The sequence below is a fragment of the Copidosoma floridanum genome, unplaced genomic scaffold (assembly GCF_036245765.1).
Source record: "Copidosoma floridanum isolate Cflo_tuat_1 unplaced genomic scaffold, Cflo_Japanese_pri ptg000024l, whole genome shotgun sequence".
NCBI classification, from domain to species: domain Eukaryota; kingdom Metazoa; phylum Arthropoda; class Insecta; order Hymenoptera; family Encyrtidae; genus Copidosoma; species Copidosoma floridanum.
Window position 1 is genome coordinate 5,237,216 of NW_028321901.1, and position 23,902 is coordinate 5,261,117.

The 23,902-nt window shown below is 31.2% G+C and overlaps 1 protein-coding gene across 1 annotated transcript in view; it reads left to right on the forward strand.

The window, feature by feature from the left end:
* The window catches only part of p115 (general vesicular transport factor p115), a 382,166-nt gene that overhangs the window by 15,020 nt on the left and 343,244 nt on the right, over window positions 1-23,902 (forward strand). Inside the window, exons 5-6 of the mRNA XM_089595028.1 lie at window positions 3,775-3,976; window positions 22,923-23,074. Of these exons, the coding sequence (XP_089451154.1) occupies window positions 3,775-3,976; window positions 22,923-23,074 (354 nt within the window). The remainder of the gene's footprint in view (window positions 1-3,774; window positions 3,977-22,922; window positions 23,075-23,902) is intronic.

The window sequence follows — 23,902 nt, forward strand, 5'->3', positions numbered from 1 at the left end:
TTCAAAAATTTAGGCTATTGCCGATGGTATATGAAAAAATTCGTAAATGTTATAGAAAAAAGGGTAGATTGGCAAGTTATGCATCTATAAAAACCAAATGAAAAGTTGATGTTGTTTTGCTAGGAGTGTAGTATGTATTATGATTTGTCTATACGTATTAACTCTACGTTATTCTAATTTTTAACATCGTATCAAGTTGTGCCAGCATTTAGTATTGCACCCCAGTTCAGCTGTTTCTAGTTGGATTTTTTGCCTCTGTTAGTTTTTAAAGTTATTTCATTTCTCTGTATTAAATAGTATTTTATTATCTTCTTTGCTTTACGTTTCCGGTCAACATAGGCCAACGTGCGTTTGCATGAATCATAGTTGGTCAATATGCTGCAACTACGAATAGAGTTTGCAGGTGATTCATCTCTTTTCAAATGCACGTTGGTCTCTGTTCGAAAATACTTTTAAGTCGTCATGGAAAATTTCGAAGAACGAGCGGGAAAAAATAATGATTAGCAATTTTAGTTTACCGTCGTTACAACAGCAAGTTTATTAACACTGACAGTTACGCTATAGTTATTCGAATAAAAGGTTCAGACTGTTTAGAGTACTCCGAGCACTCAGAATGCTCTGTACTTTGAGCAATCTGCCTCGAACACATGGTCCGAGACTTCCGAGTGCTGCAAGGCCTCCAAGTACTCTCAACTCAGGTAATCCAAAAAAATCCACATTAGTGCCTGCCTGATTAATCTTTCATCCATAGTCAGAAATGTATAAGTTTGAAAGAGCACTTCATACTCTCTCTCATGAAGCAGATGACATAAGGCCGTCTGCTTATTTATAAACATGTGAAGTTGTATATAATAAATGCAGTTTCCTGAAAAACCCCCGGAAGAAATTCAAATTGTGTTTGAATTCATATAAATTACCTAATTAAAAAATTTCACTAAATATTGTATGTATTATGAAATTACACTTTCTGCTCTGTGGTGATAAACTCGTAAGTGATGCCTTCTATGTAGTTTTGATGTTGACGTTCAATTTTTTTGCTACAAAAAAAAACCACTCCGTGTGTTCAATTCAAGTTTACACAAGGTAAATACAACATTAAATCAGTATAAATAAGTACTTACTGCTACTCAAAAAATGTCATTGACTTGAGTAATTTAATTATTTAATTACTACACACACACACACACACACACACACACACACACACACACACACACACCGTTTTTAGACGTAAATATAAAATGAAATCTCATATGTGCTGTGATTGGTTCTAAGTAATATATAATAATATTTAATGAAAATTTTTTTAAAGAATAAACGTGTCGATTATATATGAGCAAGTCAAGAATGATGATTCTGGAAATGACAAAGTTTTTAAAACTATGTACTTTTTAACATTCGAAATGCGGAAATCCTTGGAAGCTTGTCCTGAAGTTATTTTTATGGATACAACTTATAATCTACTAAAAATTGAATGATGGTGTCATTCTTAGTTGTTCAAGACAGTAAACGATTAAGTCATATAGTTGCAGTTGGTCTTGTTGTAAATGAACAACGTGATACTTTGAAGGGTTTTTTGCAAGAATTCAAAAATGACAATAAATCTTCTTTTAAAAAAATTAAAATATTTATGACGGATAAGGATTTTACTAAAAGGTGGTCAATAAAAAAAGTTTTCCTATCCGTTAGCTTATTGTTGTGTAAATTTCACGTGTTAAAAATATTTTCTAGAACTATTATTACTGCTTTCATGCGCTGTTCGACAACAAAAAAAGATATAGCATTATCATACTTAGGAAAATTAATTGAAAGTTTATGAGAAGAAGAATATGAAAACTTATACCTCCGTTTTTGTAAATCATCTCTTACAAACATTGTAAATTATTTTCATTTAAATTGGCACAACAACAACAAAGAATGGATTAGATTGGCATAAGTATTATTAATTTTGGAAACTATACCAATAATTTAGTTGAATCAACAAATGCTGCATTAAAAAAAGAATATCCTCTAAGAAGTACCATGGAAGATTTCATTAAGCATTTTTTTGTTTTTTCAAGCGACGCAATGGAATCATCAAACATCCACTTTTGGAAAATATTCACAAACATCCAACCGCTTCATTTTCACCAGGTAGTGTGGAATACCTCTATAAACAACTGTTAACTCTTAATGCTTTTGATAAGGTTTCGAGTCATCACAAAAGAAATAATCCTATGTCTTTCGATACTATTATAAAATCATTAAAATTTTGTTGGATCAGGTGTGGTTACACTTACGTAAGTAGAACAACACAACACGATGCGACTGTATAGATTTTTCTTCGTATTCACTACCGTGTAGACACATTTTTGCTGTTAGAAAATATTTTAATGCACCGCTGTTTGAGAAAAATTTATGTAATGAAAAATGGATAAAACGCTATAATTTAAAAAACCAACCAACGTTACGATCAATAACCAATATGAGTAAAACCATGCATTCGTTAGCTATAGATAAATTACTAGAATCAAAGACACCGGTGTTCCGAGAAAAAAAAGTAAATCCTTTCCGAAAATCTTTTTCTCAAAGAAGAAAGTTACTTAATGAAGTAACTAATGATGTAGTTTCGTTCAAAAGTTTGTTAGCTGGATATACATTTAAAAATAGATTGATTCAGTTGATAACAATTAAAAATTCATGGAGTGCAAATGAAGAAGTGAATATTGTTATCCGATACAATATTATGCAAACAACCAACGAAATGCGATGACATTGCTACTACATCTTATACTTCTGAAGAGCTAAGGTTGCCCCCAGAAGTAAAAATTCCTGGTAGACCAAAGGATGTGTTTAAAAGTTACATTTCAGTTTCTAATAAAAAAATCGAAGGAAAACGATTTTATAAGTCTTTTTTTTAACTGTAACTTGTATTGCAATTTTTTTTAAAATAGTTTTTTATTACGGCTTTAAAATAGTTTTTTTGTGTAATTCTTTTTTATTTACAAATGTAATAAAATAGTTAGCAATTTGTTTGCAGCTTTGTATCCACAATAACGTGTCTGATAATATTTAAAAAATACCAAAGAAAATGAAAAATAAAAGTATTCATCATCACCTACTATTCACCAATTTTTTTTTTGATTTTGCAAAATCTCTTTTTAAGTAAACTCAGATTGGCAACTACTATACTACACTGCCACTTACCCCATGCAAATTTTATTTAGTACATATGTGTGTATACATGTATGCATGGTTTTGCATGGTTTTGCATGCATGTAAGACAAGTCCTTTTTTTAACAACAATATAAAGAATACATACACATTTTGTACTGACAATGAGAGCGAAAAGTAAATTGCCAAATATTTTTATAGCGCACACGCGAAAATTGAGTTTCAGCGTACGCGAGCATGCAGCACTTAGCGGACTCCGGAATAAGATATACTTGTGCAGCGTATACGTTATGTATAGGTGACAGTAAACAACCTATAGCGTACGCGAAAAAAATTATAACACTCAGTTCTCACGAAAGAAATCCTAACCTAGCGTACGCGAAAAAGCATTCTTCGCGAGTGCTACATCGTGCTTGTAAGTTTAGTGTAGCGTTCGCGAACGTCTAAGAGAATTCTTCGTTTGCGTTGAAAAAAGTTTTTCGTCATAGCATACGTGAATAAGTTTTCTTCACGTACGCAAGGCGTACTGTTCGCGTACGCTAAGGTGTTGTTGAGACAGACCCTAATTGGGTAGATAAAAAGTTTTCAATGAAAATGATACATTAAATTATAATTTTCTAGGCTCTTTTATTATTGATACATTTAACAAAAGGAAACACCAATATTCAAAAGATTGTTGCATTTGAGAATGCATTTGACAGAATATTTGATGTTATTTTACAAGAAGGTAATATTGAAGGAGGCGTGATAGTAGAAGATTGTTTATTACTAATGATCAATCTTTTACGTGGAAACTATAGCAATCAAAACTTTTTTAAAGAAGGTAAAGTATTTGGAAACTAAACATGCTAATAGATTTTATTTGCTTAACGACCTAAGGTACTTTTCTGTTATGGAAAAGTACGTGTCATCTTTATGAAATGAGGCAAAAATTCTTGCATGCAAACTACAAACGGCTTAGAGCTTATATACATGCGTATATCTGCTTGTGATTAGCACTTGGCACGTACATTGGCAGGCTATAGTGAGAACGACGATCCCCTCCTGCTGTCTCCTTTAGCCAATCTCAAGTAGTTATACGCATGCATAAGCTGTAAGCTGTTGGCTTACATGCAAGAATTTTTGCCTGACTTTGGCTAGAGAGAGCGCAAACTCTGTATTGGCTCAGACCAAATTCACCGAATAGATGTACATTTTTACAGCATAAGAATATTCCAGAGAGCTATGGATTTCAAGGCCAAACAAAACTCAAAATTACTTGTTACTTATAATTGAAATATCTATCTTTCTTAAATAAATCATACTTTATTCCTTGTTCGAAGATGATCAATCTGTGTAGTACCCATTTTGTAAGTAGTGCTCCATTTCGTAAGTAGCGCTGGACGTATAGTACTGTGATAATGATGAAAAAAGAAAAAAAAAAAAAGAAAAAGAAAAAGAAAAATCATAGTCGTAATAGCCAATACTACATTAGTTTAGGCTGCGGTTTTTTTAGCCTTCGGGCTTGGTAACACATGTTCACGAGTTCGAGATCCAGCTTTTACTCTTTTGACTCTCACCTCTGAAATAAGTTTCTTCTGTGAGTATTTCCAACTATGGTCCGATGGTTTGAAAGCCACGTCACATTAGAAGTCTCGATTGTTGTGAAGTTATTGATTCACAATAAATCGGAGGCGATTTTTTTATATGACAAAGACGAAATCATATGTATGCAGAGTAATACAACAAAGTAAAGCCGTTATTCGCAGAATCTGTCAAAATAGTTGTAAAGTATGAAGAAAAAATGAAACCAGTGGTTAGTAAGTACTGCGGTACCCACGTATGAAGTTATACTTCTCTGGCAGATACTATAGAAAGTTAATATACCTAATTATTTAGGATATACAGTATTAAGGTGTGGTTTTAATTAATATTTTAATATATATTGTGTAAAAAATCATAAAGAAGAATATTTTCAAGACAACTTTCTACTCAGTAAGAAATTGTAAATTTAACACCTATGAATAATAGCTATAATTATAACTATGATCAATTACAAAATAGCTATGAATCATCGTGAATAACAGCTGTAAAATTTAGGTGTTTATAGAGATAAGTTTTGCATGAATTAAAAAAAAAAAATTGTTTCTAATTCTGATATTTTTAATTTATATCAGCCCACAAAAGTGTTATCATGTGGATGATATCTTAAAAACTAAGGGATTCAAGAATTTTTGAACAATATTTAAAAAAAGGTAATATTAACAAACAATTTTTTTTTTTTTTTTTTGGTTCCAAAGTACTTAAAGCCCTTAGTTTTACTGTTATCATTTGCATGATAACAATACTAGTGTGTTATATTTACAAAAAAATCAAGTTTAAAAACAATTTTCCATTAAAATTCGCGCCAAATTCATAGCTTTAAGGTCTTACATCTTACAGCTAGTATTCATAATAATTTATTGCTATATTGGAGTTGATTATAGCTCAAGATGTAGATCATTAAAGTTATCATCCGTAGGTGTAATTATAGGTATACAACTGGGTAGGGTAATAAGATTTTTAACGCCGTACTTTTACCTGGTACGAGCAGCCACAACGGCCTTCTCCTTAGTGGTCATCCCAACGGCATACCTGCAGAAAAGGTATTGTCCAGGCCCACTTTCCTGACTAGTGATTTACGGTTGGTTATCCGGGAAATGACCTGAAGACGAGTTATTCTTTGTAACATCGAATAAAGTATCTAAAATCATCATTGTTCCAGTAGTTGCTGTGGTTTATTATCATACAGACTTAAAGTGGGTAAACATGTTCTTACACGTTTACAACTATTGAATTTCTGTTATTGAAAAAACGTGGCCAAAATTTTGCACAACAAAATAAGCTATGTTAATGTTTTAGATCACTACTGTTTTGATTTAGTTACAAAAACTTGGGTGAATCGGGGAAGATTTTGAAATAATATAACAACAGGTCAACTAAACATAGTGTCTCTTAAGAACTCGGAGGGTTTTTTTTCAAACTAATTATTAATTGCATTAATAAAGCAGAATTTTTTAAAATGTTAAACTGTTGACGAAATACTTAATACTACATTTAAAGATGTTATTATTGTTTTAGGTTCAGTGGAACACGATTTCTCAATTCATAATATTTTTGAAAAATCATGTAAGGTCATGCTACCATGCCAATTAAGAAATTTTATGCGTGGTTCCTAATGTCCGAAGATGATTGAGGTAAAAATTGATAGAAAAAATTTGAATAATTTTTATTAAAAATTTTGAAAAAGGAAAATAAAATAATGCCTTGTTGTTACAGCTAAACCTAATTTTTAAAATTTAAAGAAAACTCTTGAAAATAAACAAAAAAGCCTTTAATTGACAAAACATTTTGAAAATCATTATTATATATTGGAGAAGAAAAAAAATTAATCATTTCAATTACTAAATAAATGAAAAACAACTGAAGTTTTTTCCTTTATTTTTGGTAAAGATATAAACATCTCAGTAAAAAAATTTATACTTACTTCTCATAACAAATATACTTACATTTTAATTATTAAAATTCTAAATCATGTAAAAAAATGTGAACACATTACATCATAGATCATTTTACTTACAAATGTGATGATAAATATGTTAGTTATATTTGTATTAATTTTCAATTAAATTTCTAAACAATATTTTTCAAGGCTTATTACTTCATAAACTTCATCCAAAAATTGGATTATTTGTTATGTTGATATAAATTGATGCCAACAATAAACGGATTGAGAATTATTAATAAAACAAACCAGCGTGCCATTGCATTATCTAAAGATGGTGTGAAAATGTGTTAACAAATTATGTAAATAGAATAATTTCTAAGGGAGTGGTGGAAAATGTATGAAGAGGGCTAGAATTGGAGCTTGCTCAGACAAAGTGTTTGGAAATTGTGAGGAAGCTGAAATTAGTTTCTTGAAAAGTGTAAGGACAGTCGAGAAAGGTGGTGCAAAGAGTAGTTTAACTAAAAATGACATGACAACTCCCATAGTTAGGCGTTATTTAGAGATGCAGCTGAAAAGTGGCTGGAGGAAGTTCTTTTAAACTGTAAGAGAAGCTTCACTTGGTTATCTGATTATAGGGTTATATAATAGTAAGGTGGGCTGTGGCGAGAGGTTGGTCGAGGGATGCTTAACAAAAATTTAAACCATTAAAAATAAGTTAAAAACTGAAGCCTTAATGAGCAACTGATTAATTTGCTTCGGAACTGGCACAGTACGAAACCTTATTTAATATTAATAAATCTATGCATTAGAATTTAATTATCTGAAGCTTTTTTTACCGCTTTAGTACATTTTTGAATTTTTTCATACTCTGAGTAAATATTCTCTATGACTTTATCTTTATTTTATCAAGTATGACGTTCTTCTGACATGGAATGTACAACATACACCATGACGTTTTAAATCAATTGAAACATATTGTTTTAGTATTTTTTTACTTCTAAGTTATTGAACCGTATGTAAGTTAGTTTATTGTAGGTTATGCAGGACGTATAACAGTTTATTAAACTTTTAAGGCCAAATCATACTATCAAACTATAAATCAATCACTGTGTTTCTCAATTTTTATTTTGATACTAAAAATCAGAGTTTCGCTACTTAAAGACAGTCATTTGTATTTGTAAATGCAAAGATAAGTTAGTGTTGCTTGTGACTGTTGAACTATGTTTAATTTACAGAAAGTTCAAAAATATAAAAAAAAACTTTGTTTCATAAAAATTAACCTTTTTTAATAATGCTGGTATTCTAAAACTAGAATTTCAAATATCACAAAAATATAGTTAATCAAACTGGAAACTGGTTTGTACAATTTTAATAGAAATAAAATAATCGTATGCAACTTTGTCACTAAAAAAACTCTAATCATAGCAAGTATTGTCTCGTTAAAATACAATGCAAAGTCCCAAAAACCGTTGTAACAGCCAACCGCAAAAACTTTTTAACGGATTTTGATTAAATTTTGCATGATGGTTATTGAAGTTTGCTAGAGAGTTCTTGCACAGTTTTTTTTCGTAAAAATTAACAATAATAGCAATAAGTACGTTTGAAGTTTTTCAAAAACACTAGCTCCACGCTTTACTTCAGTAGGATCCGCTAGGTGACGTCGTAGTAAAATTGAAGCCACCTAAATTCGAAGTCGGTGACTTAGGTTTTAATTTTCCTGAACAGAATGTCCAATATCGTAGTTGTGAACTGACAGTATATCGAGAACAATGATTTTAGTTTTGCAGCTAAATATCCCGGCTACTAACGACACTTTAACAGTTTGCAATGGGCTGGTGACATTCGGTAATTTCCGACCTGGATTGCAAAGATAAAAATGAAGGCGTTCTTCACGATGATGTCATTATACCAGGAGATCTCTGGCTAGAGCATTACTAGCTCCAATGCTTAAGGGTGCTGTGACCGTTCTTTCAACCAACCTAGTACTGTCGAAGTACCTCTTCCAACAACAGCAAACTAAGGGAAACAATCTTAAAAAGTTTAGGCAGTCACATTTGCCGGAAACATTATGAGCCTCTCTCAAAGTATCACAATTGGTCATTTTCAGAGCAATCATATATCTTTACGAATACTAAATCACTATCAATCTCATCGGTGCTTCTCAGAACCATCTAACATTAAACTATCTCGTTAAAAAACTTTTTTTCTACAACTATTTCTAAAAAATATTTTCAAGCAAATTGCAACAACGATTTGTCTACTAATAGACTACGGTATATAAAGCTGGCCACTTTTAAACCAAGTCAGTGATTCACTGATATAAGTCACAAGTGGAGTTGTTCCTCGCAAAGCTGAAAACCCCGGCCACTAGTTATACATTACCCTCTTGACTGTAAGCATTCAACCAGAAATAGCTGATCCTCTCCGAGGTCTGTGCTGGGCAAACCTAACAGTAAAGCTATGAAGAAAAAATAAACTTAAACAAATGGGACAGTCTCCAACAGGCAAGTGTCACAAACCAATCTCCCCAGGTTGGATCACCAAAACGACTGAGCTCTGTATAAAAAAAATTGCTTTGGATACAAACGTCTCCGTCGTTACATCAGAAGACGTTAGAAAAAAGCACTACAACTAGCTCTAACGCATTAGAGCGTTGTGGCTTTCCTTGTGATCAGTCTGGTGCTATAACAGCAGGCCAAAGAAAATATCCCTGAAGTATTCAGACGGTCACGTTTGCTGGAAACTTCAGTTAAGAAAGAGTTTAGCTCAGCGCTCCATTTGAGGTCCATCAAACGCTAATTACTTTTCTAAAAAATGTATTATAATTTAAAAAGTAGGAAAAAAGCCTTCGAGGCTCACATTAGTATTAACAATATGTAGAGCTAAAAAAGGCTAATAGAAAAAAACTCTAAATGCTCTAAATGTTAACAATTTTAGACGTTACAAAACTGACTGAGAACATTCATCGAGATTAATGCAGTAACGTATAAATAACAAAATTGACGTATAAATAAATTTTAAGCGATGGATCATATTTTTTTTATAACCCTGATATGGATCTATAAAATCGTCCAGGCATTGCAATAGATAAAGTACTATGTATTTGTATTCATTGTGGTGCTAAAAATGCAGAGATGAGGCTCCAGAACTTTTTGGCTCCAATGATAAAGGTGTTACGTCTGAACTTCTATAAGTGAAGAAAGGGGCTCGTAGATCCATCCTACAAACAAATACATTAAATTTTTGTTCATCAGAAACCAACCGTCGGCCCAAAGGCCTTATTTGCTTTTACTTACAGTATACTTTTCTTTTAAATCGTTGACTCAGCATTGTGGTGTTAGGTTTCGCTGAGTGATATGTATAAAGTGGTGTAAGTGTGTCGAACGCGAGCAAGCGTTGACCTACTGCTTAAATTTATATTTTATGTAATGCAGTAGCAGCGTATCTTATTCGTCTTTGTATCTCACATCTTTGTAAAGGTCTTTGTCATACGTTGTCTATTTAAATTTTTTTTCGATATTCTATTAATCAAGTAAGAATTATGTTTCTAATAATTAGAATTTTGAATCTTGGAATATTTTATATAATTTAGTAATTGGGATATTTTTGAATTAAGAAAGTAAATTTAATCAACAACCAAGTTATGTCTTATCTGATGATTTAATAAATTCAGAAAAGCCGGAAATAAATGATTTTACAAATAGTATAAATTATAAAGTTTTAGATTCGCATTTACAATGTTTAGACAATTGATAGTTTATCTTAACTCATCTTACTTCTATGATCGTTGGTTATTCGCTGCTTGCGCGCACGCAGTCGCAAGATCTTACACGGTTGACCGAACGATGATCCTAATCCTACACGAGACTACTCGTGGCGATGACAATAATTTGGCTGCTGCTTTTCACATCGGAACCCAAGTCGACAGTCCTTTCTTTCGTCTTTCTTTGTAATTCACTTTTTAGGTGAGTCCACAGTGGTCTAGTTTGCGCGAGCTTTTCTCACACAGCTTAGTCACCGAACTGTCTTATATTTGCTTAAAATGCATGCTTCTAACACATTGCTTAATCACCGAACTAAGTCTTACACCCGCTTAAAATACACAATAGAACTCACTCTCCAACCTTTATAGTTACTTTGGAGAACTTGATGAAAGAGAAAAGGCGAAAAATTGTTATGTGCAAGGAATTTTTATACTCTTGCGTTTAAGGAGAACACGTCAAGTTGGGCATCCAAACGACTAATCAGAGCTTAACCTGATAACTCTTGAATGATACAAGTACAGTCATGGTGCAATAATTACGTAGTAATTGATGGTTTAAACTACTGATCTCTTGAATTTTACATAAGGTACAAGTTACTGTCAAAATTGTGTATTAAGTTTTTTGGAGACACACGGAGTAAAAAATATTGAAATTGTTGATTATTCACAGCCTTGGATGTACCACTACAAATTGATGTTGTAAAGCGAGTGCTTTATAAGATTATTGGAGGTTGCACGCGTAGTTCGAGTTTTGCGATGGTAGCTTGTTTCAAAAGAAGTAAGTTATATGACACGCCATTGCAGAAGCAGGTGTACCGCTCAATGTTTAGAGATCGCTGAGCTTTGCCTTTTTATAATTAAGAAACAAAACTCTGTATTTCAAAGTAATAAATACTAAGTATATGACATAAGATGTCACGAAGAATTTTGATTGTAAAAAAAAATCTTAAAATATATACTTATTATCAGTTTTAAATCTTTAAAACTTTAACGAATATGCCTTCTGACATATTGTAACGTGAGAAAGTGAAATTGAACCGTATTTTTTTCAGGGTAAACAACTTTTTTACGAATTCTACCAAACGAAACTGCAACTCTACCATTTTGCTACCATGACCACGGATATATATAAATATGTATAAATACATACATCACCGGTCACGGTAGCACAACGGTAGAGTAGCAGTTCTGTCTATCTCCAAGGTTTTATATATACACACACACGCGCGTCCGTGCGTGCGCCCGTGCGTGCGTGTGTGTGTTTATGCAGAGGGTACTTGTGTTTTATGCGGACAATCATATGTATGTGAGAGGAATTATTAGGAAAAAATTGGAATTTACGGACATCCGCATAATTCACAATGTTATTGATATATATTCTAAAAGCACGTGAAGTCAACATAAGTCACTTTCTATAAACACACACATACACACACACATCTTCCTATTTTATATAATTGTAAGAGTTACAGCGGGGTTTTGCTCCTCTGACCTCCCCCAAATAAGGTAGCTTTTCTTTCATTTTCTAACATTTTTTGAGTAATTCTACATTTATTCTAGCTCCCCCCGCTTCCTCCCAGCTCCCCACCACACTCCCCCCAGTTTCCCCCAATTATAACTCGTTATGTATTATAATTTGTAAGCATAATGCTGTGAATAAATTTGTAAAGCCTTATATATTAACTGGTATACAAATGGTCTTAATTTCACATATAATTTTATTTGACCATGACAAAAAATTTTGTTACAATTAACTTACTTACAATGTTTATTTTGATTACATACTCTAAAATGCTTTTTTAGGTGCTCTAATTTTAAAAAATCTTTCCCACAATTTTGACAAATATTTTTTTGAACGTTTTTTTCATGACTTTTTAATTGTCTCTGTAAGCGATAATTTTTTTAAAAACATTTCCCGCATTTAATGCACAATTTTTTTCAATGTTTTGGCATTTCTTTGTGTGACGCAAATAGTTTTTCTTCTCTAATATTATGATGCTACTAGATCACATACAAAAAAATTTTTTTTGTGAACTTTTTCGTGCGATGATAGACACTCTTAATTTGAAATTTTTAAGTTACATTTGTCACACTGATAAAATTTTGCATCCATGATGGTCTATATGAAAACATATTACATAAAACAGATTGTTTATGATTTTATAAATCTAGGTACTTAAAGGTACTGTGATTTGCTTTTTTGATAAATAAAAAAATAAAAAATAACAACAAATTTGAAAGAAAGTATAAAAATAGTAATGAACTATGGAATAATTTTTTTTGTTACTCTAAAATTTAATTCCAAACAATATCTTCGAATTCAAATTTGTTTTCTGATTTAATTGGGATACAAAATTTGTTTGGGTTTCTACGTCTAGACAATACAGCATATAATTGCCTATGAGAAATTAATGGTTTTCTAAGGTATAATCCTAAGGCATTAAAACTTTGACCTTGAGATTTATTGATAGTCATAGAAAAAGCTTAGGTAAATGGAAATTGTTTTCTGTACAATATAAATGGTAACGAAGAAGAATTGTTTGTATTTCGTGTTATTTTTGCAAAGAAGACTTTATTTCCTTTTTCTCCACCTGTGGTTATTTCAGCTTTGATGTTACATTTAAATAATTTAAAAAAATCGTTTTAAATGTATAAAAATTAATCATTAGTCAGAGAAAATAAAAATGATTGTTGAAAATTTATGTTATTAATTATGATCAACATTTATTACATGTATCAATTTTAAGTAACAATTATTATAATTCGTGTTTTTTTCCGTACTTCATAAATCTATATTGGCAATTACGGGGGTTGGTGCGCTGAGCGTGCAGGGGTTGACATAGTCATAAGAGTTCAGAGGGAGATTTTAGAAATATCTATTGAGACACTCACACACACACACATGTATATATACTATTGGCGCTCCACCTCTTGAGCACTCTGCCTGCCAACCCTCTCCTTCTGGTTGTGTTATTACTCTAATTTTTTAAAATAAGCTTTGTATTAATATTTTATGAAGCCCTTAAAAGTAACAAAATAAATTGTTAGTAGAAAAAATTATATGTTAAAGTCGATTTGACGAAATTTGGAGGACCACGGCATTTTTAAAAAATACTCGGGAATAGATGTTCTGCGCTGGGGAATAAATACGGGTCTGCTTTTAAGTAAATACGAAGAACAGGCTGCTAATTCTAAATAAAAGTGGAAAAGTTTATGTAGACAGAAAGATGTGGCTTAACTTTTTTTTGGTGAGCTTTAGTATTCCTTCTACTGGCCCCCTTTTTAAAATTAGCTGTCTATCCTGTATGTGTTAATAGATATTTCTAAAATTTATTAATCGAGCACTCTTTGTTTTCTTACAACTGTAGCTTACGTGCCGTCGCACATTGGTCAAGAAAGCCCAAAAAGCGGTCAAAATTCTTGCTTCGCCTGGATTTTCACTCTATCCTCCTGATTTTGGTCTTATTTTGTTCGTAAGATGATAGGCTCCAAGGATCCGTTTCCCTCAAAGGTTGGAAAATTCGATGTACACATATATGAAAATGGTATATATATGTTAAATTTATGTAGTCCGATTACTCAGGGTACATAAAAACGTAGTAAAAATGAATGAATTTGCACCAAATTTGGTATTCAGGGGTTTTTCGGGTCGCTGATCACGAATTCGGGGTCAAGTAAGCCAAATTCAAGGTGGCGGATCTAAGATGGCGGCGAAAATTATCAAAAATCAACTGATTTGAACCAAATTTGGTATTCAGGGGTTTTTTGGGTCACTGATCATGAATTCAGGGTCAAATAAGCTAAATTCAAGGTGGTGGCAAAATTTATCAAAAATCAACCAATTTGTGTTAAGTTTGGTTTACAAGGTGATAATGGGTTGCTGATTACGAATCCGGGGTCCAATCAGCCAAGTTCGAAACTTTGGATCCAAGATGGTGGTGAATATCATAAAAAATCAACCAATCTGTATGAATTGTAGTAAGATTCAATTCACTTTATTTCAGAAAGCCCGAAAACGGCTAAAATTCCTACTTTTTACGAATTCTCACTCCATTCACCTAATTTTGAGCTTATTTTGTTCCTTAGATAATAGGCTACAAGGATCCAACTCTCAGGGTTCAAAAAATCTGTTCAGTACATGCAAATGAGGTGTATGTACATATATATACAGAATTATGGTGAATTCGAAAAATCTACTGGCTTTCTATCGATAAAGACAGAATGTAATTGGAGTACATCCATATCTTGGCGTTTTTCTGTTGAATTTTTCTTCTAAAAGCACTTCTTATTTTTTTGGCTCTTTAAAACCTTAAAAAACATTGTATTTCGGTATTTGGAGCATTTCTCTCCATTTATCGGATAGCACATAAAATTTATTAAAACCTATAGTCTATTTGATTATAAGAAAAACGTATCAGACTAAAGTACAGATCTTATATTTTCTTTCGTCAAATCGATGAATAATTTTTGTTTGGTATCTTACAGATCGCCCCTCCTCTCCCTTTAGAACGTTTTGATTGTTTTTTGGACGGATGAATTCAAAAAACTTTTTAGATCTTGTTTCTATAGCCTTTAACATTGAAAGCACGATACATTTAATTGAATAACAAATTTATACTTTTCCATATATTGATGCAAACCTTAATGTGCACACACATTTGGCATTACACAGTTACTGTAGTGGGAAACAATTCATTTTTAAACTCTACCAGAATGGTTACTTTGATAAGGTGTAGTGAGACTGGATGTTTCTTAGAATCTGAATTTCAGAATTAACTTATCTTATTCTAATAGCAATGACACAATGTCAGGGTCTGATTCGATGCTAACTTTTTTTAAGTTATATTTTACAGACAACAGAAAAAATCCAAAACTATACTTTTGCGTATTATTCTACATACAACTACTAACTTATCCATGTTAAATCAAAACAGATTTTTATCATTTACATTAGAGATTTAAAAATAGTGACGAATTATTTAACGAATTCTGGCGATTGATATTAGTGTTTGGACTTTTGATATTTTTATGGTTACATTGAGAGCCTCCTCCGACAACATGCCAATAACACACATCTATTTTTATTTTATTTATTCAAGAAAACCATTAAAGTTATGTTACAAAATGCATAATCTGTTGCAAGAAGATAAACCAGAAATATTTATTGGATTTTTGGCAGTTAAAACAATCACTTTACGCAAATACAAAGGTGCTAGGAAAAAGATGTTTACTACCTATAGTCCATGCAGTATAGTGTCTTTACTATAAGTGAGTGTATAATTATGTGTATATACATGTAAATGTGCGCATGTTATTGGAATAGAAAATTTTATCAGAAATGAGTACCACATTGTATTACATTAATAAACCTTATCTCAATAGCTACTCCCATACAGTTAAAAATAACTTGTTTTCCATTACAGTTACTATGTGGTGCAAAATGTATGTGCATATGAAGGTTTGCATCAATATATGGAAAAGTATAAATTTGTTATTCAATTAAATGTATCGTGCTTTCAATGTTAAAGGCTATAGAAACAAGATCTAAAAAGTTTTTTGAATTCATCCGTCCAAAAAACAATCAAAACGTTCTAAAGGGAGAGGAGGGGCGATCTGTAAGATACCAAACAAAAATTATTCATCGATTTGACGAAAGGAAATATAAGATCCGCACTTTAGTCTGATACATTTTTCTTATAATCAAATAAACTATAGATTTTAATAAATTTTATTTGCTGTCCGATAAATGGAGAGAAATGCTCCAAATACCGAAATACAATGTTTTTTAAGGGTTTTGACAGCTAAAAAAATAAGAAGTGCTTTCTCAAGCTGAAGTGCTTTCTCAAGTTATGCTGCCTTCTCAACTACGAAAATTTTTCGCATGTTTTATTATGTCTGAAAATTATTTTTGCAATATTATTTGGAACAAATACAAAAAAGTATTTGTTAACGATTGTAAAGATGATGAAAGTGAAGCTCCTTTACATTTAATCGAAATTTTTAAGTCTGAAATTATGTCTTGGAAAGATTTCAGTTTACCAGAACCAACAGAAACGATGAAAAAAAAAATATCGATACTGACAACGATGAAAGAATATTTTGTAAACATAAATTTCTTAAAATGTTTTCACGAGTTAGTCATGATCAACATCTAATTTTTCAAGAAATAATAAAATTTTTTTATCGATGGTCCTGGTGAATCTGGAAAATCATTTCTCTATAAAACATTAATTTATTATTTTATATCAATGGAAAAAGAAGTTCTCACAATAGCTTCGACAAGTAATACTTTTATTCTACTGTAAAGAGGAATGACTACTCCAGATCTTTCAGACTTCTTTTAGATTTAAGAACTACAGAAAGTGCGTTCTTCCAGTTTGAGCCAGATGAACAAAAATTACGTAATGTAGAAGTAATTATTTGGGATAAAGCTTCCATGATACCAAAAAAGCATTAGAAATCGTATATAGGCCTTCAAATGATTTATCTAGGAATAATAAACCTTTTGGAAATAAAACAATAATTGTAGGTGTAGACTTTCGTTAAATTCTTCCAGTAGTAAAAAATGGAAGCAAAATTGCTATCGTTCAAGAAACCATAAAATTTTCAAATTTTTGGCGTTTGTCGTCAAAATTTGTTTTCATTGGGATGAGTTCCTATGTAACCTCGGCAGTTTCAAGATAGGTTTTTCTGTAGAATTTTTCTTCAGAGGAATTTCAGGGTTTTTCCCTTACCCCACAGGACTTCAGGCTTGGGTGAATGCGAAATGGTGTTAGGGCTAGAGGTAGGGATTAGCGAATCCGATGCGCCAAGCAAGCATCGCCAGCCTTACTGACGAGAAGTGGTCCCTGAAACATGGGGCTTCTTCAGGGATTCTAATTAGCCTGAATCCGATGCTTCGGCAGAGAGCGCCGGCTCAACCGGCTAGGAGTGGACGTCCTGAAATATGGAGTCCTCTCTGGGAAAAGGCTACACAGTGGCGAGTGGACCCGATACACCATTGATGCAGAGAGTGTCAGCTTGACTGGCAAGGTGTTTCACCGGAGATACTCGCACTGTGCCCATAGATCACGGATAATATCAGTGAAAGGGTTGGAAATTAGTGCGGCAATACACCCCCACACATAGGTGGTGAGTGGGTGACCTCGGCGATTTGGCCTTAAAGCTGTTGCGTTAACCCCAAAAAATATATATGTATGTATGTATATATCAATGGTTACGGTAACGCAATGGTAGGTATTTCCAAAGGTAAGCAGCATTTCGGGCGTTTAGTATTCGGATGGGTGAGTATGTGTATGTATACATACAATAAAATCATGATTTTACAATGAACATTGTTTTTACATTATTCACTCAATTAATTTTTTTTTCTTTTTCATTTATGAGGTCAATTAAAAATATTTTACTTAAAAAATATATTAGTTACAAAAAAATTGGTAAAGGTACTAATTATTTATCAGTTCGCATATGATATAAATGTTTTTTTTTTTTTCTTACTAATGTCCATATTGGATGAAAGTTTCAGAAAATAAAATATATAATTGATGTGTAGCGTTTTTATTAACTCCAATTTAAGGTGCTGTGGTTGTAGCTGAAATATAGCCTAAAAGAATTAGATCACATGGTTAGTGTGTCCTTTAATCTGTTTGATTACAATCTCATAATTATTAGAAGTTTCAATGGCTTAAAAAATTAACATAATCAGTTGTGAACAATAAAGAGCTCTCATTTCATGTAAAGTAACCTCAGATAAGTTATCTGAAATTAAAAGTATTACTATAATAAAATGGATGAAAAATATAAATAGTAATCTCATTGATTTTCAATTTTGTCGTTAAAAAATTAGTATGTTCGTTGATAGATTTTTTAATAGAACTGTAATATTATACAACTAAAATTTTATTTATCGAATACTTAACTACTGTAGTTTTCTGATTTTTTTTTTTTAACAAAACCAAGACAATTTGTAGTATTATTACATTGTGTCATATACTAATGGTAAATAGTGTAAATCATACTCAATTTTTTTACGTAATAAAATGCTCTTTATGATAAATTAAATAACATTTTTCATTTTAAATTGAACAATTTTGACTCAATCTTTTATTCCGTAAATAAAAATATTACAAGGTATTTTTCATGAGTCTATATCCAACCGTTGTCTGGTTCTGAGGAGTTAGCGCTTGGAGCAGGCAGGAAATCTAAGCTATTTTCGTACCAAACTAATCCCAACTTTCCAAACTTTCAAATTTTCTTGAGCTTCGGTTTTTGTGATAATCTTTTTCTCTTTTTATGAGCTTACTGACAAAGCTGGTGCTATAAGATGAATTTAGACGATCAAAGACGATTTTGGCCCATCCAACAGCTCTTTGCTAGTTGGCTATACTATTTTAAAAATGGAAGCATATTTTAAATCTTGTAGTCAGAATGCACATCTGTACGAGCTTAATAAGTATTTGTGTGATGTATGTAGTTTTTATACGGATACTTTGAATGACTCAGAAAAAGTCAACTAAGATCAATCTATTACTTGAAGTTTTTAGAGGTCTGTAATAATCAAGAAAAATCTAAATATATTGAACTATTTTTTTCACGATGAATCAGAATTTTTGCTTTTCAAGCTCCTCTATTACTAGTTAGGTCACATAATTCAGAAATATTAGTTAAGCAAGCAATAAATAGATTAGCATATTTTTAAGTTGTTTCTGATTCATATTTTATTCATGCTTTCAAATAATTTGAGCTATTCTAACCAAAAACAAAAGCTTGTTTTTCAATAAAGTAACTGAATTTCATAGCATACTGTCAAAAAGCTTTATTTTTAATTCCAAGTGTACAACGTTTTGGTTGCATTAGTGTAGACAACCCTTTTTAAGCTAAGTGTAACAATAAAAAAGCAGTGAAAAAACATTCATACAAGTCACATAACACATACTTAAACTAAGAAAATGATAACAATGGCTAGACTTTTCAGTTACCAGCAAGCAACATCGAAAATTCTCTCAAACTTAATGTAACAAAAGTTACATTTTCTCAACTTCAAATTAACAGACTTGTTTTGTTTATTGTCAAAATGTCGACTAAGGTGTCAAATCACATGTATAAAGTGATGACGAAATTGTGAGTTGATTTTTAGTAGTGGAAAAGTGCCATAATTTAAATTTAAAAATCTTTTTTAGAGTTGAAATTGACGATTTAAAAAATTAAATACGATTCGATGATTACAAAGAGATGACATAGTACATAAATATTAAGGTTACAAAAACAGGAAAATTTAATTATCAATTTATGAAACTATCAACGTATTTTTTTTAAATTAAACTTAAATTTTATGAATTACTGGTTCTATTCATGCAATTTTGGTGTAAATCATTTCTGGGACTAAATGTTTCAATAGTAATTACTATTTAAAAGAACCACGATTAAAATAATTTTTAAAATGTACTGTATTAATAGTATGGGTAAATGTAGCCAACCTTTCATTTCTTACACATATCACAAATTATCAGTATTTTGATTTTTACATTTTTGTATATTTTTTCAGTAAAAAGTATCTAGAAAAATGTATGACTAAGTTATCTTCGGGTTACTGTACACCAGGGATCTGCATGAAAAATTTGCACACTTTAGGAAAGAGGAAAGGATTTGGGGGGTAAAAAATAAGATGGTAGACCTTAATGTAGCATACGTTTAAGCTCTAGAATGAATATCTGTAAAATCTGATAAAATGCAACTGTAAAAGTAAGGATAGAGTAATGGAAAACAGCTTGGGACAACCAAAAAAAGCTCATTTTGTGCTCTGTATCTTGTAGAAACAAAATTTTTTTAAAAACAAAAAAATTGTAATTTTGTCTGCTCTGCGATATATGATAATTAAATTTATGGTAGCTATTACGGAAGGCGATCAGTGTTACTATATTAGTTAGAATAATTAACGTTACGTTGAAGTTACGTTTTGGGTTCCCAGAAATTCCGATTCAAAACTATATAGATTTTGATTAAAATAACGTCCTATGATGGTACTGTCAAATTTTGTATTTATTAAGAAACAAAACGACGTTTCAGCCGTTTGGACAATGTCACAGCCCTCATCAGGTACAAAAATCTATGAGTAATAAAGAAACTCTTTACAATACAAATTCCGATAAATACAATAAACGCACATTAAGTAAAGAGTATAATATACCTCTGACCTTTACAAAGGGGATGTAAAAACGTAATGTAGTCAGAGTTTCAAGTTTCGTTGCTTTTATACCCTGCACATACACAAATGCCACAGTATACGCACATAATACAATCAAATAAGAATCGCAAGCAGTTCCTTGTGAGACACATGTAAACAGATCATGATTTCCTAATATTGGAAATGAAAGGGTCCCTCAAATCATGTACATCAAGTTAGCCTCCTTTCTTAATTAACTTCACGAGAGACTTGTAACAATTTTTCAATTTTTCTGTATCTTGTTGTCTATTAATATTATTATTGGAATAATGTATATTTTAAATTTCGGAAAACAGGCGCTTTTTATAATTTCGTTCTGTGTCTAAAATGTTTATTTTATCAAAATTGAAGTTGTGTGTAAATTCAATGCTATGTTGTGATCGTACAGATGTATCCTTTTTTTTCTTTATGTCTCTTCTATGTTCTGCCATTCTCAATTTTACAGCTCGAAAAATAAATTAATAGATATTATCATTTCACCTGATTGCACTCTTATTAGTCTAGATGTTGTTAGTTTATTTACTAATTCTAGTGAAGCCTTAATCATGAATGCAATAAGACATTCTTAGAAATTCTTGAATGGTAAAATCAATGTTTTTCTCAATGAATTTTGCAAAGGTGTATCTTTAATTTTGAATTTAACTTTTTTCCATTTTAAAAACAAATTTTATTATAAAGTTTTTAGCTCTCCAATGGGTAGTCCCTGTAGTCCAGTACTGTGTGATGTTGTAATGCGTTTGCTTAAAATTTCATGCTTCGAAAAGTTATGTTTTGAAGTTCCGCTGTATGTGCAGTATGTGGATGATATTCTCATATGTGTGCCTATTAAATACATTAACTTTACTAAAAACATTTTTAATAGCTATAGTCCGGAATTACAATTCACTGTTGAGACATGCAACAACAACAGCATTATTTTCTTAGATTTAAAAATTATCATTCAACAAAATAACACAGTACTAACCAATTAGTACCAAAAATCCACACATTCAGGCCGATACTTGAATTTTCTCTCCCACCATCCAATACAACATAAAATAGGTATCATTTACACATTAGTAGACTTTTCCATTAAATTAGCAGACACTCAGTTTCATAACGATAATTTAAAATTAATCAATAAATTTTTACTAGCTAACAACTATCCTCAAAAATTTATTGATAAATTTTTAAGCAAAAGAATAAATACCTTAAAAAACATGAGCATGATTGACTATTGCAATAGAAATAATAATAACTATAAAATAATCTTGTCATTACCGTACATTCTCCGCTTGCACGGACCTATTAAATATTTTTGTAAGAAACTTCACATTGGTCTTGTATACAGTTTAAACAATAAATTGAATTCGATCTTTTCACTTGGAAAAGATGTAACCGACCCACTCGATAAGAATAATGTCGTTTACCACATACCATGCGCGAATTGCAACTGCTGTTATGCTAGTCAAACATCGAGAGCTGTAAAATTGAGAATGGCAGAACATAGAAGAGACATAAAGAAAAAAAAGGATACATCTGTACGATCACAACATAGCATTGAATTTACACACAACTTCAATTTTGATAAAATAAACATTTTAGACACAGAACAAAATTATAAAAAGCGCCTGTTTTCCGAAATTTAAAATATACATTATTCCAATAATAATATTAATAGACAACAAGATACAGAAAAATTGAAAAATTGTTACAAGTCTCTCGTGAAGTTAATTAAGAAAGGAGGCTAACTTGATGTACATGATTTGAGGGACCCTTTCATTTCCAATATTAGGAAATCATGATCTGTTTACATGTGTCTCACAAGGAACTGCTTGCGATTCTTATTTGATTGTATTATGTGCGTATACTGTGGCATTTGTGTATGTGCAGGGTATAAAAGCAACGAAACTTGAAACTCTGACTACATTACGTTTTTACATCCCCTTTGTAAAGGTCAGAGGTATATTATACTCTTTACTTAATGTGCGTTTATTGTATTTATCGGAATTTGTATTGTAAAGAGTTTCTTTATTACTCATAGATTTTTGTACCTGATGAGGGCTGTGACATTGTCCAAACGGCTGAAACGTCGTTTTGTTTCTTAATAAATACAAAATTTGACAGTACCATCATAGGACGTTATTTCAATTATCAACCAACTGTCGTTGGACGTCTTATATTATTATATGTATTTTGATTACTTACAAGTTTTTTAAGATTTTATTGGTGATTCCAAAATGCGTCATAAAAAATAGATTTTTTCAGTTCCCCTTTTATGATTTAGTTAACATAAATTATACTTTTTCTGGAATAAAACAAATGCTTTTCATCTACAGGTAGTTTCATCCAAAAGTTAGCACCAATGCTTCAATTGTCTACAAGCTGTAGTAAAGACACGTTATTAGGATGGAATGACCAAAAAAAATCAAATATGCACTGTATCATACAAGTTATACGTTCTTTAGTCGCACCATGTGGACCTATTCAGGTATTTATTTTTTTCATTGAAATAATATGAAATATTATATTGTACTGTATCAGACATTGTTTATTAATGCCAACTATTTTTTTGGAAACTAAAGTGTTCGTCGGTATTTTAGGCTCTTGAAAGTTATTTTTTCAAAAAAAAAAAAAAGAAAAAAAATCAGATAGCGAAACTTATCTGAGGCAAAATGCAGCCATGTAAATAAAAAATTTATCTGATATGGTTTTAAATAGCACTCCTTGCAAATACAACATGGTGATCATCAGAGCACAATATTAAGTTTCAAAGATAAAATTTTTATTTTTAATTCTAACTCGTTTGATAAGAATAATTTTTCAATGTTTATGAATTAATCATTAATCAAAAAGTGCGTGACAAAAATTAAAGAAAAATTTAAAACATGCAAATATGATCACTAAAAATATCTTATGAATATCTCAATGTAAACCTTATTTATTTTTACGCTATGTGTCTGCTTATCTCAAGGTATCACAAGGATGACACTAGTATGCCTTATGTTAATAAAAAGTTTAATAAGTTTTTTGTCGTAACTGTAGAGAAATAAGCGTGGGGCAACAATATTATATAAAATATTATGTGAATTTTTACTTCTACGCAATTATTTACGCAAAAAGTTATGTAATGCAAGAAATTATCTCATTAATTTTATAAATATTTACATAACTGTCGATGTTAAGCATTTTTTGTGAATATCAGTATTATTATTAGGGTAACTTAATCTAGCTTGACACGATTTTTACTATTCATTTTCATGTATTGAATCTATCCAGTTCCCACATTATTTAAAATACATGTATAGTAATTATTTGA